At 41.8% G+C, this 13807-nt stretch overlaps 1 protein-coding gene across 3 annotated transcripts in view; it reads right to left on the bottom strand.

Moving 5' to 3' along the window:
• The window catches only part of MAGI3 (membrane associated guanylate kinase, WW and PDZ domain containing 3), a 304410-nt gene that overhangs the window by 28718 nt on the left and 261885 nt on the right, over positions 1-13807 (bottom strand). For all 3 annotated transcript variants that reach the window (XM_084853476.1, XM_084853477.1, XM_084853478.1), the window contains exons 17-19: positions 4989-5091; positions 2741-2843; positions 1512-1655 (exon numbers count right to left, since the gene is read on the bottom strand). In XM_084853476.1, the coding sequence (XP_084709602.1) occupies positions 1512-1655; positions 2741-2843; positions 4989-5091 (350 nt within the window). The remainder of the gene's footprint in view (positions 1-1511; positions 1656-2740; positions 2844-4988; positions 5092-13807) is intronic.

Genomic DNA, 13807 nt, shown 5'->3' with positions numbered 1-13807 from the left:
GGCTACTGCTAGGCGGTCGAAAGAGAACTGAGGGAATGGGTGGGAACTTGCTGGGACATGCACAGTGAACGGGAGGGGAGGGTTCCCACCAAAACATTCCTCAGCTTTAGAAGTTTCCTGAAAGAGGCTCAGCACAGATGCAGAACTCATATGTGTGATGCACGGAGACCACAAAGAAGAACCAAATTGCTACTCCTCAGTTCTGTGGCACAGCAGAGATGCAAAGGAAAAATAGAAAAGCACAGAGCCTAAATGCTTCCAACTGATGACCTTAAAATTTGAAACAGAGTCTTGAGAACCATACATGTTTGATTCTATTTATTACTCCTTTAGAAAGTCCTACGTCCTTAGCTGGGAAAGCTTCTGTTATGTTGCAAACTGAAGAGCTAAGGTCCTAATACAGATTAAGGGAGTAAAAAGAAAATAGCAGCAGTGCTGCAAGACTCAGGACTGCTTCACATCTTATGGTATTTTGCAGGTTTCAGGCCTGAATACCACATGAACCGCAGATAATGACAACACCATACGGACTGAGAGTAAATCACAGCTCTGTGAGGCATGTACACAAGGAAGATAAGTAGCCAATAGTCTGCACTGCACCTGGTTCAGTTACTACTACAGCATGCCATTGAGAGGCTGTTCTACAGGAAAATAAGAGGGTTTCTGAGCTTAACTAGAAAGACCTAGTTGCACAGGAAATGTTCTTTGAAACACATCAAGATATTGCCATAGGGAAAACTCAACATAAGAGCAGAAATACCAAGCAGCTGGGTAGTTTGATGGATGTTTCATCTCCTGTTTCTCCCCTTGACCAGAGACTATGCACATATATGAAAATATGTGTACTAAAATATATGAAGTGCAATACGTTTTCAAAGCCTTGATTGCATGGATTGGGCACAGCTGGTCTGGACAGAATTCTCATGCAACCCTTGTCCCTGGTCAATGTCTCACCACTCCTCCTGCATCAGATTATGTTTTTATTTTTAAAATGGTGAATGTGTGCCACTGAGCCATGCATTTGCTCAGAAACCTTAGACACCTACTTCTCATCTGCTAATTCATCTGCTACAGTATAAGCTGTATATGTTATTTCATGATCCTGGAGTATGCTTCACTTTTCAACCCTGTCTCAAGATTTCTCTCCTTTTTCTGGTACAACTAGATCAGAGTAATGATGGGGTACACTGGTATTTGGGTGTAATTGTGCAAATTCAGAATTTAAGAAAAATGAAAATTATGAACCTACAAGTTAAAGGTAGGATCCTTTAAGGGACACGATTGAGGTGAAGTACAGGACATATTCCTAGAAAAACAGTTGGTGCAGATAAACCCTTAACAGCTGTAGGAACACAACAAATAGATCACTCTTTGGGAGCTGAAGCAAACAAGAGAGTGACAATATCAAGAATTTTAATCAATAATAGTCATAGATTTAAAGGTCAACAGATTTCAGCCTATTAGAACTCTAGGTGACTAGCCCTCAGAAATTAATGCTATTAAATACTCACATGAATTCTCCCATCTTTAATGGCAGGCCCATCCTCAGCAAGCCGAAGAATAAACAACCCCATGTTATACTCCTTCCCTCCACGAAGGCTAAATCCAAAGCCCCGGGGACCTCTCTCAAGTTCTACTGGATAACATCCAGGGCTCTGTGCAGAAAACAGAGAGTGCAGACTAAGATCACCTTAGGGAAAGGCTTTCGTCTCTTTGTTAGAGAAATGTTCAATTTCCTAAATTCAAAGAAATATCTAAGAACATAACTGCAATTTCACCTCACTTTAATTATCACATCTCATTTTATTTGAAGTTTTAGCAATTTCTGCACTAATTCCAAATGTAGATTCTGTTACCATTGCAATCCACTTGCAGTTTTTAAAAGGGCAACTGATGCTCTTCCAAAAAAGATACAAATTTGCCCTTTTCAATTTCTTTAGGACCGAAGTCCAGGCACAAACACTGCTCAAAAAAGCTGGTTGGAAGCTCTGTAGAATTATAAAAACTGGGGGTTTTTTTTGCTTTTTGTTACTTATGGACGTTTGGAGTAATGAAAGTTTAGTGAGAGAATGAGTTCTTGGAAGTATTAGATCATTTCAATTTAACCAGTTAGAGATAAACTAAAGTGAAGTATCTAGAATGAACATGTGGTGATAGTTCCAGTTATTCATCAAAAGTGGCCAAGGTTTCTTTTGCAAAAGCTCTATGAAACAGCACACTATTCATCAGAATTATACATTTGTATACGTCTATTCCTCAGTGAACACTCCCATTTCCCAATCCACATTGATCCTACTCACCTGAAGAACCAACTGATGCTCAGTCTCTCCCCCACCTACCCCACTAAACCATAATTTTGAAGAAGAAATTAGCTGTAACTGAAAAAGCCCTCCCCCCCCTCAAAAGACCAAATGCATGCCCTTGGCTCTGCTTCCAAACAAGCCTATCTTTCTCCTCAAAATCCTCACTGGAGCTCCTGCACTTTAAAGAAAGAAAATCAACCACACAATACATATTTTGCTGTGGCCTCCTTTAACTGCTATACTCAAATACATGAAGCATTTGATATACAGCAAGTCAAGAGGTAATGCTAACATGGTATCCTTGGAGTTCAATGCAAGGTGTTTCAAGGGATTTTGCTGGTAATATGGCTACCTTGCTCATATTTGCTATGGAAGAGTTCAGCTCTGTGCAACAGAAATCAGTAAAACAAAGCTGTTCCTTACAGAAAAGTATATACCTGAGAATGTTTGCTCCCTACAACAGATACAACACCTTCTGATGGTGAGAAGTGCTTGTAACTGCTGCATTGTTCTTTTCCAGCATCAGCTTCTGTAGCACCCCTGAAACAGAAGGAAGCATAGGAATATCTAATAGGGTTGCTGTCCAATTAACCCCAAAGGGAGTTAGGATGGATTTCCAGAGGCTCCTGACTCTTCATGGTGACATCCTTTCATTGATAAAAAATGGACAGGTCCTAGATACGTATTCTTGTGCAAGTTAAAACAGCACTTCATATGCAAGTAGTATAGACTAAAACCCATGAACTGAGGGAACTGACAAGAGAACACACATAATGTAAAAACAGAAGCAACAGCTATATGGAGAGGACCATATAGCCACACATACTGCATCTTCTACAGAAATGCATGGCCCAGTTCAAACTGAGGAAATTCTGATGGATTTCTTAAGAGCTTTTGTCCATATCCTATTAGTTGGTCAGGACATTTTGCATGGAATAATTACTATAGTAACTTTCTTCTAGATGATTAGTGCTACATGGGACCTGAAGGAACATGTTCAGTTATAACATACACTTGTACACTAGGAATAATTACAATTAAATCGATTGACGCCTCACAGATGCTCTTTAATCATTTATTGGTTTAATTTCTGTTTACTGTCAGTGACTTCCGATACAAAGGTAGGTATATTGAGAAAACAAGGTTTACCCGTCTGTAAGAAACTTCTGTTCTGCTTTTGTTTTTAAATAATCACACTCCTTTTCCTGCCATACTTCATAGGATACTGTGCTCCTTGGAACCCAGAAGAAAACTAGATAAAGCCTGCCTCTGTTTTTGTTTTAGAAATCCTCCATCGTTATGACTCTGTCAGCCAAAATATTCTGGTCACAGGAGGTAGTACCAATGATTATTTTTGCCATCCTTATGGAACAACATAATGGGAGCACCACATTAGCAAAATTGCTTAGAGATACTGTTTGATTTGAGCTGCAGACAATGAAAAATTCTACAAGAGGGAACACGTGAGGCCACTTGAACAAGAACAGGGCCTGCCATGATCTCAATTGATCAAAAAATATGAACACCAGCAGCAGTACAGTTTTATCTGCTCTGTTTTAAACTTGGCTGCATGATCATGGTAACCCACAGAACAGTATATAAGCAATAGTTTAAGACTGCAAGTTAAACATTAAGAAGAATTTAAATTTAAGAACAGTTCAACAATGATTTTTGTTGTTGTTCAGTCGTTCAGTTGTGTCCGACTCTTCGTGACAATGATACAAAGTTGTAAATATGGAAAAACAATTCTCTACCTCTACAAGGGTTAACAGCAAGCATGAAGCAACACGCACATCTACATTTTTATATATATTTCATAAACACCCCTTTCCACTGCTAGTTTATGCTAGTTTTCAATAAGGCTTCCTTGACTGAAGCCTGTTTGTGTCATTTAAATTACTTACAGTACAACAATACTTTATGTTGTTGTGGGGTTTTTTTGGTTAATTTTGTTATTGTTATTTGGATTTATAATTTGCCAGTTCGGCAGTATACAAATATAATAAATAAAATAAATAATATAAAATAAATAATACACATTTGGGAGAAAACATGTATGGCAATCAGGACACCCCCCCACACACAACTTCAGGTATGTACAAGTAAAACACAATGCTGAACTGACTAGGGCAATCAATGCAATTCCAAAGGCATCAGCTACAGTGAAAAAGAGTAATGGGTTGCAAAGATCAGTCTGCTATATATAAACAAACTGGAAAGTGCTTGGCAGGCTCAATATTCTTATTTTCTTCCTTTTTTAAAGCCTAGGTTTTAGTTTAGTATTCTTCCTCACATGCTGTATTTTCCTCTCAAAGAGAATTCAATTTTCTGCATAGGAAAACATTTAAACAAGCTCTGCAGATTGATGTCCTTGTATCACTAGCTACTACAGCAACTTTTAAGTGACTCTTTGTGACAAGAAAATTAGTATTGGCGTGCCGTAAGACAACTCCATTAAAAAGTTAAATACATGTTATACAGAGAACCCAGAACGGTGTAAACATATCCCTCTGGATAACACCAGTGGAAAATATGTCCTCTGCACTGTGACTAGAACACTGCTCCTAGTTCAGAAAAGCTGCCAGAGAATTGTCTAGTTCTGCACACAGAAAAGACAAGCTAGAGTTGTCTTCTTGCCTTACTTCTCATTTCTTGGTGGCCTAAAAATAAAAAAAGCCTTTGTACCTGTTGGTGGGCATAGAGCTGGCTGGTACTGGTGCCATAGGTCGGTGCTGTAGAGCTGGACTCTGTTTGGCAGAGTTTGTTCCTGATGGGGGACCACGGTGTTCTAATGAAGACAGAAGTGGAAGATTAGAGGTATCCCTGGACATAAAGCATATGACGAAGAAGACAATGGTGCTAAATATACTGTTGTGTTTTCCACTGCTTTACCTGGATATCAAATGTTGCTGCTAATCCAAAAATATACCAGTTTTATCTGGAAAATATCACTAAATACTTGTAAAATGCATGTTAAAGAACTGGCCTATTAAGCAGGGTTGTTGCAAAGATTATTAAGAGCATCACAACTGTGTAACAGTTTGCCAATTATAAAACTTTCTCTAAAAAAGCCTTCACTAGTGCTTCTGCCTCCCAATACAACACACACATTGAATAAATGCTCACAGTAAACCTGACTAAACTCAGGAAGCAAACATTTTCTGAAACATAAGCGGCTTCTGCCACTCAGAGAGCAACAAAGCATGATCTAACAATCCCCCTGCCCTCTCAGTTAAAAACCTCAAAGAGTAGGTTTTAGTCTAATGAGAACTTCAGAGCTGAATGGTAAGTCTTGAAAGATGTGAAAAAGCTTGTAAACATTTGATTCTAGGTGTAGTCAAAATATTTGAGCTTCAGCTTAAGTATCTGTCCTTCCAATGAGCAGTCAGGGTTGATTTCCTTTAGGATGGACTGATCTGACCCCCTTGCAGTCCAGGGGACTCGTAAGAGTCTTCTCCAGCACCACAGTTTGAAAGCATCAATTCTTCAGTGCTCAGCCTTCCTTATAGTCCAGCTCTCACAGCCATACGTTGCTATTGGGAAAACCATAGCTTTGATTACACGAATCTTTGTCGGCAAGGTGATGTCTCTGCTTCTTACTGTGCTGTCTAGGTGTGCCATAGCTTTCCTCCCAAGGAGCAAGCGTCTTTTAATTTCATGGCTGCAGTCACCATCTGCAGTGATCTTGGAGCCCAAGAAAATAAAATCTGTCACTGCTTCCATTTCTTCTCCTTCTATATGCCAGGAAGTGATGGGGACAGATGCCATGATCTTCGTTTTTTTAATGTTGAGTTTCAAACCAGCTTTTGCACTCCCCACTTTCACCCTCAACAAGAGGCTCTTTAGATCCTCTTCGCTTTCTGCCGTTAGGGTGGTATCGTCTACGAATCTGAGGTTGTTGATAATTCTCCCGGCAATCTTAATTCCAACCTGTGATTCATCCAACCTGGCGTTTCTCATGATGTACTCTGCATATAAATTAAATAAGCAGGGCAACAATATACAGCCTTGTCGTACTCCTTTCCCAATTTTGAACCAATCAGTTGTTCCATGTCCGGTTCTTACTGTTGCTTCTTGACCCTCGTACAGGTTTCTCAGGAGACAGGTAAGGTGGTCTGGTACTCCCATCTCTTTCAGAATTTGCCACAGTTTGCTGTGAGCCACACAAACAAATGCTTTAGCGTAGTCAATGAAGCAGAAATAGATGCTTTTCTGGAATTCTCTTGTTTTCTCCATGATCCAGCGAATGTTGGCAATTTGATCTCTAGTTCCTCTGCCTCATTGAAACCCAGCTTGTACTTCTGGTAGTTCTCAGTTCACATGCTGCAGAAGCCTAGCTTGTAGAATTTTGAGCATAACCTTGCTGGCATGTGAAATGAGCACAATTGTACGGTAGTTTGAACACTCCTTGGCATTGCCCTTCTTTGGAATTGGAATGTAAACTGACCTTTTCCAGTCTTGTGGCCACTGTTGAGTGTTCCAAATTTGTTGGCATATTGAGTGCAGCATTTTAACAGCATCATCTTTTAGGATTTTAAATAGCTCAGCTGGAATACTGTCATCTCCGCTAGCTTTGTTGTTACTAATGCTTCCTAAGGCCCACTTGACTTCACTTTCTAGGATGTCCGGCTCAAGTTCAGTGACCGCACTATCATGGCTATCAGGGACATTCAGATCTTTCCTGTATAGTTCTTCTGTGTATTCTTTCCACCTCTTCTTAATCTCATCTGCTTCTGTTAGGTCCCTGCCTTCTTTGTCCTTTATCATGCCCGTCTTTGCACAAAACGTTCCCTTGAGGTCTCCGATTTTCTTGAAAAGATCTCTAGTCTTTCCCATTCTGTTGTTTTCCTCGATTTCTTTGCATTGTTCATTTAAGAAGGCCTTCTTGTCTCTCCTTGCTATTCTCTGGAAGTCTGCATTCAGTTGGATCTATCTTCCCCTTTCTCCCTTGCTTTTCGCTTCCCTTCTTTCCTCAGCTACTTGTCAAGCCTCATCAGACAGCCACTTTGCTTTCTTGCATTGCTTTTTCTTTGGGATGGATTGAGTTGCTGCCTCCTGAACAATGTTACGGACCTCCGTCCAGAGTTCCTCAGGCACTCTTGTCTATCAGGTCTAATCCCTGAAATCTATTCCTCACCTCCACTGTATATTCATAAGGGATATGATTTAGGTCATACCAGAATAGTTTAGTGGTTTTCCCTACGTTCTTCAATTTAAGCCAAAATTTTGCAAGAAGCAGCTCATGATCTGAGCCACAGTCACAAGGTGTTGTAGGTCTTCATAGAACTGATCAACCTCAGCTTCTTCAGCCTCAGTGGTTGAGGCATAGACTTGAATTACTATGATGTTGAATGGTTTGCCTTGGATTCATACTGAGATCATTCTATCGTATTTGAGATTGTACCCCAGTACTGCTTTTCCCACCCTTTTGTTGACTATGAGTGCTACTCCATTTCTTCTAAGGGATTCTTGCCCACAGTAGTAGATATAATGGTCACCTGAATTAAATTCGCCCATGCTTGTCCATTTTAGACACCTTCCGACCTGAGGGGCTCATCTTCCAGCGTCATATCTTTTAGTCTTGTGATACGTTCCATGGGGTTTTCTTGGCAAGAATACTGCAGTGGGTTGCCATTTCCTTCTCCAGCGGACCACATTTTGTCAGAACTCTCCATCATGACCTGTCCGTCTTGGGTGGCCCTGCACAGCATAGCTTATGGCTTCACTGAGTTACGCAAGCCCCTTCATCACATCCATGAGGGGGTTTTTAACAATACATTTCCTTAAATGTAGATCCTTAAATTATGTAACTGATGGGAAGCATCCTCTCAACCACATAGCATATTATTGTTTAGTCTTTATCTTATAATCAGTTACGTATTTTATCGTATATTCTTAGGACCACATTACGCTTTTGAATTTTATCTCTAACACACTGGGAAACATAAAACATCTCTAAGTTTCTGTAAATGGGTGCTTATCCTCAGGTATTAATAGGACATGCAGCTTATTTGAGACGACAACTATTCAAACTCAGGGGCAAAATACACCAGCATATCTTCAATGTCATCTTCATTGAGTTCACCATTCATTTTCCTTTGGTTTAAAATAAATTAGACTTGGGAGAAAATGTGAAATCCTTCATTGAAAACTAATAGATTATATAAGTATAAAAAAGCCTCTTTATTCCAAGCTTCAACAAGTAGGTAAATTAAGCCTTTGATATTCTGTATCACAGGCCATAACACGTTAAGTATTTGTGGTAAATATGAAATTGGATTATTTTTTTGGCATGGTACCTTTAGGTAATTATTATTCAAAATTGTAGAAAGCTACCTTTCTGGCAAAATAATAATAGCAAGTTTAATTACATGTACAAGCAGCAGTCTGGAAAAACACACCAGTATTACAGCTTCTCTTCAAATGATTAGATTTTACAGATTTATACAGAGCTGTTTGCGTAAGGGTTAAAATTATATAGAGGACAATGCTACAGCAGCAAATGGGACTTTTAAATTAATAAAAGTAATCTTCATTGTATTAGTTAGACTGCTGGGTTGCAAGAATTTCCTATCAGCCTAGAAGACTGAAGGAACAAGTTAGGCAACAAGACGTGAAAGTGGCAGACCCATCTGGCAGCATTTGTCACCGAATCCCTATGAAGTGAGATGGGACGAAACTACAAGCACAGTGTGGCCCTCTGAAACCTGCTCTCTTAAAAACTATTTTTCTTTTAGTAATGCTCTATGACTAGATATAACCTCTGCTGGGGGGGGGGGGGGATGGGGACAGAATGGCTTTAAGAGTTATATGTTGGGGGAGGGGATGTTCAGCTTGCTTCTTCCACCTTACCCATGCTGCATTCTAAATATAAGGATGTTTGCCTGATGCAAAGTTAAGCATCTCTGCTGATGGCATTGCAAATGTGAGATGCCACAGCCAAGACCCCCCCCCTCTCTCTCTCTCTCTCTCTCTCTCTTTCTCTCTCTCTCTCATCACCACCCACCTAAATTCAAGTTGTCTGTGAGACCTGGAGGCCTCTGATGAACTGTTGAGGGCTTTAAATTTATTTATTTCAAAAAAATTCTATAATGCTTTTCATTTAAAAAAAACATTACAAAGTGGTTTACAGTATAAAATCATGATTAAATACAATCAAACCAATCATTAAAACAATGATAAAACAATATAATCTTCATTAAAATAACTAGGGGTGGCTAAAGATAGAATCATAGAATCACAGAATCATAGAATAGTAGGGTTGGAAGGGGCCTACAAGGCCATCGAGTCCAACCCCCTGCTCAATGCAGGAATCCAAGTCAGAGCATCCCTGACAAATGGCTGTCCAGCCTCGTCTTAAAGGCCTCCAGTGTGGGAGAGCCCACCACCTCCCCAGGTAATTGGTTCCATTGCCGTATTGCTCTGACACTCAGGAAGTTTTTCCTGATGTTCAGCCGGAATCTGGCTTCCTGTAACTTGAGCCCATTATTCCGTGTCCTGCACTCTGGGATGATCAAGAAGAGATCCTGGCCTTCTTCTCTGTGACAACCTTTCAAGTACTTGAAGAGTGCTATCATATCTCCCCTCAGTCTTCTCTTCTCAAGGCTAAACATGCCCAGTTCTTTCAGTCTCTCTTCATAGGGCTTTGTTTCCAGTCCCCTGATCATCTTTGTTGCCCTCCTTTGAACCCTCTCCAGCTTGTCTGCATCCTTCTTAAAGTGTGGTGCCCAGAACTGGACACAGTACTCCAGATGAGGCCTAACCAGTGCTGAGTAGAGGGGAACTAGTACTTCCCGGGATTTGGAAGCGATGCTTCTATTAATGCAGCCCAAAATAGCATTTGCCTTTTTTGCAGCCACATCACATTGTTGGCTCATATTCAGCTTGTGATCGACGACAATTCCAAGATCCTTCTCGCTCGTAGTGTGGTTGAGCCACGTATCCCCCATCTTGTAACTGTGCATTTGGTTTCTTTTTCCTAGGTGCAGAACTTGGCATTTGTCCCTATTAAATGCCATTCTGTTGTTTTCTGCCCAGCACTCCAGTCTATCCAGATCACTTTGAATTTTGTTTCTGTCTTCCAAAGTATTAGCTATCCCTCCCAATTTTGTGTCATCTCCAAATTTGATCAGCATTCCCTGCACCTCCTCCTCCAAGTCATTAATAAAAATGTTGAAGAGCACTGGGCCCAGGACTGAGCCCTGCGGTACCCCACTCGTTACCTCTCCCCAGCTTGAGAAGGTCCCATTGATAAGCACTCTTTGAGTCCGATTCTGTAGCCAACTGTGGATCCACATGATCGTTGTTTCATCTAGCCCACTTCGAGCAAGTTTGCTCATCAGGATATCATGGGGCACTTTGTCGAAAGCTTTGCTGAAGTCGAGGTATATGATGTCTACAGCATTCCCACGGTCTACAAGGGAGGTGACTTGATCAAAAAATGAGATCAGATTTGTCTGGCAGGACTTGTTTTTGACAAATCCATGTTGGCTTCGAGTAATCACGGCATTGTTGTCAAGGTGCTTCCAGATGGATTGCTTTATGATCTGCTCCAGAATTTTCCCAGGGATTGATGTCAGACTGACTGGTCTGTATTTCCCAGGTTCCTCCTTTTTACCCTTTTTGAAGATAGGGACAACGTTAGCCCTCCTCCAGTCATCTGGCACTTCCCCGGTCCTCCATGATTTCTCAAAGAGAATAGACAGCGGTTCGGAGAGTTCTTCTGCCAGTTCCTTTATTACTCTAGGATGCAGTTCATCTGGCCCTGGAGATTTGAACTCATTCAAAGTAATGAGGTGTTCCTTGACCATATGCCTGTCGATCTCAAGCTGCAATCCTGCCCCTTCAGCCTGTACTTCGCCTTTGCCAGGGGGGTCATAGACCCTCTTTTGGGAGAAGACTGAGCCAAAGTAGGAATTGAGCACCTCTGCCTTTTCTTTGTCATCTGTTATCATTTTGCCATCCTTATTTAATAGCTGAACAACCATTTCTTTCCTCTGCCTTTTACTATGCATGTAGCTGAAGAAAGCCTTTTTGTTGTTTTTAGCATCCCTCGCTAACCTCACCTCGTTCTCCGCTTTAGCCTTCCTGACGCCATCCCTGCAATTCTGTGCTACCTGCCTGTACTCTTCCTTTGTTACTTGGCCTTCTTTCCACTTCTTATATGTGTCCTTTTTTGTTTTCAGGTCATCCCTAAGCTTTTTGTGAAGCCACATTGGCTTCTTCTGTTGTCTTCCACCTTTTCTTCTTGTTGGAATTGTTTGTGATTGTGCCTTGAGAATTTCCTTTTTTAAAAGTTCCCACCCATCTTGGACTCCTTTTCTCGCTAGCATTGTTTGCCATGGGACCTTACTGATCATTGTTCTGAGTTTATTAAAATCAGCTTTCCTAAAATCCAGGGTACGCGTTTGAGTACACTCGGCTTTTGCTTCCCTTAGAACCAAGAACTCAAGTACAACATGGTCGCTTTCCCCCAGAGTTCCTGTAACTGCTACTTTATCCACTAAGTCATCTCTGTTGGTTAGGATCAAGTCAAGGATAGCCGATCCTCTAGTTCCTTCCTCTACTTTCTGTAGGAGGAAGTTATCCGCCACACAAGTCAGGAATTTCCTGGAGGGGCCATGTTTTGCAGAATTTGTCTCCCAACAAATATCGGGGAAATTGAAGTCCCCCATTACTACTACATCATGCTTCCTTAAAACATTGGCTATTTGCTTTTCAAAAGTTTCATCCTTGGCTTCTCCTTGATTGGGTGGCCGGTAGTAGACTCCGACTACCAGGTTCCTTTTATTCTTTGCTCCATTTATTTCAACCCAGATGCTCTCGATGGGGCTACCAAGCTCCTCCTCCTGTATTTCTGTGCAGAGATATGTATTTTTCACATACAGTGCAACCCCGCCTCCCTTTCTGTTCCTCCTGTTCTTTTTGAACAAGTTATATCCTTCAACTGCTGTATTCCAGTCATGAGAGTCATCCCACCAAGTCTCAGTTATACCTATCAAGTCATAATTTCCCTCCTGTATTAAGAGTTCAAGTTCGTTCTGTTTGTTTCCCATACTCTGGGCATTAGTATATAGACATCGAAGACCATGTGCTTCATAGTCTGGCTTTCTTCCTACATGTGTCTGAAGACTATTATTGGGCGCTATCAGCGCTGTTCTCTCCATTGCAGTGCATGCGCCTACGTCCATTGTTACCCCCAACATTACATCTCCCTTCCCCGTAGGATTCAGTTTAAAGCCCTCCTGATGAAGTTCTTCATGCTGTGGCCAAACACATTCTTCCCAGCCTTTGTGAGGTGCAACCCATCCCTAGCCAACAGCCCATCTTCCAGGAAGTATAGCCCGTGGTCCCAGAATCCAAATCTCTCTCGTCGGCACCACCTTCGTAGCCAGTCATTCACCCGGAGTATTTTTCGTTCCCTTTCTATCCCTCTTCTAACTACTGGAAGGATGGATGAGAAAACTATCTGGGCCCCAAAGTTCTTGAGTTTCCTTCCCAAAGCTTCAAAGTCTGACGTGATCTCTTCGTAGCTCCGCTTGGCGGTATCATTTGTTCCCACATGGATGAGAAGAAAGGGATACCTGTCAGTGGGCTTTATGAGTGCAGGCAACCTTTCAGTCACGTCTCTAATCTGTCCTCCCGGGAGACAACATACCTGGCGAGTCCACGGGTCTTCGCGACATACTTGGGTCTCGATCCCACGCAGCAAGGAGTCTCCCACTACTACCACTCTTCTCTTCTTCTTCTTGTAGGCCTGGGTTTCATCGCCTCTGTTTGACTGACCTTTAGCCTCTTGCTCACTCTCATGCAGGTTCCCCTGTGATTCTTCCTCTGCAGGCTGTCCTCCAGTCTCATCTGCAAGTACCTGGAATCGGTTCCACAGCTCCACCGCTTCCACTGGTGCAGAGTGGCGTCTAGTTCTTCTTCTCCTAACTGTCACCGTTTTCCAAGGAGTATCCTCTACTCCATTTTTCTTCTCCTCAGCATTTCCCACTTCAAATACTAGTGGTCAGGGAAGTGCCTGGGCAAACAAGTGTGTCTTCAATTGTCGGTGGGAACACTCCACACTAGAAGCCCTCCTGACCTCAGTGGGGAGATTGTGCCACATGCTGGGTATCACAATTGAGAAGGCCCTCCTCCACACCATAGCCAAATGAGCTTCAGTAGGTCGTATAGTCAACCCTACCCATCACTATATAAAGACTGGGGCAGCCTATAGGCAATGACTAGCACCTTGAATTGTTCCCAGAAATGGACTGGCAACCAGTACAGCTATTTAAGAACTGGCGAGATATGTTATCTCTATAGCTGTTCCTATTAGTAATCTGCAGCTGTGTTTTGTACACTGAAGTTTTTGAGAAGTCGTCTAAGGCATTCCCAACTACAAAGCACTGCAGTAGTCCAATCTAGGACAGACTCTCTCACAGCCTAGGAGGAGTCACAGCTGGTGCACAAGCCACAGCTGGAGGAAAGTGCTGCATGCTATAGACACTTCCTGGGCT

The sequence above is a fragment of the Heloderma suspectum genome, chromosome 4 (genome assembly GCF_057233095.1).
Source record: "Heloderma suspectum isolate Gila_16-S chromosome 4, 16-S_ref, whole genome shotgun sequence".
Taxonomy (NCBI): domain Eukaryota; kingdom Metazoa; phylum Chordata; class Lepidosauria; order Squamata; family Helodermatidae; genus Heloderma; species Heloderma suspectum.
The sequence above is the reverse complement of the archived record's forward strand: the minus strand, read 5'-3'. Positions and strand labels throughout refer to the sequence as shown.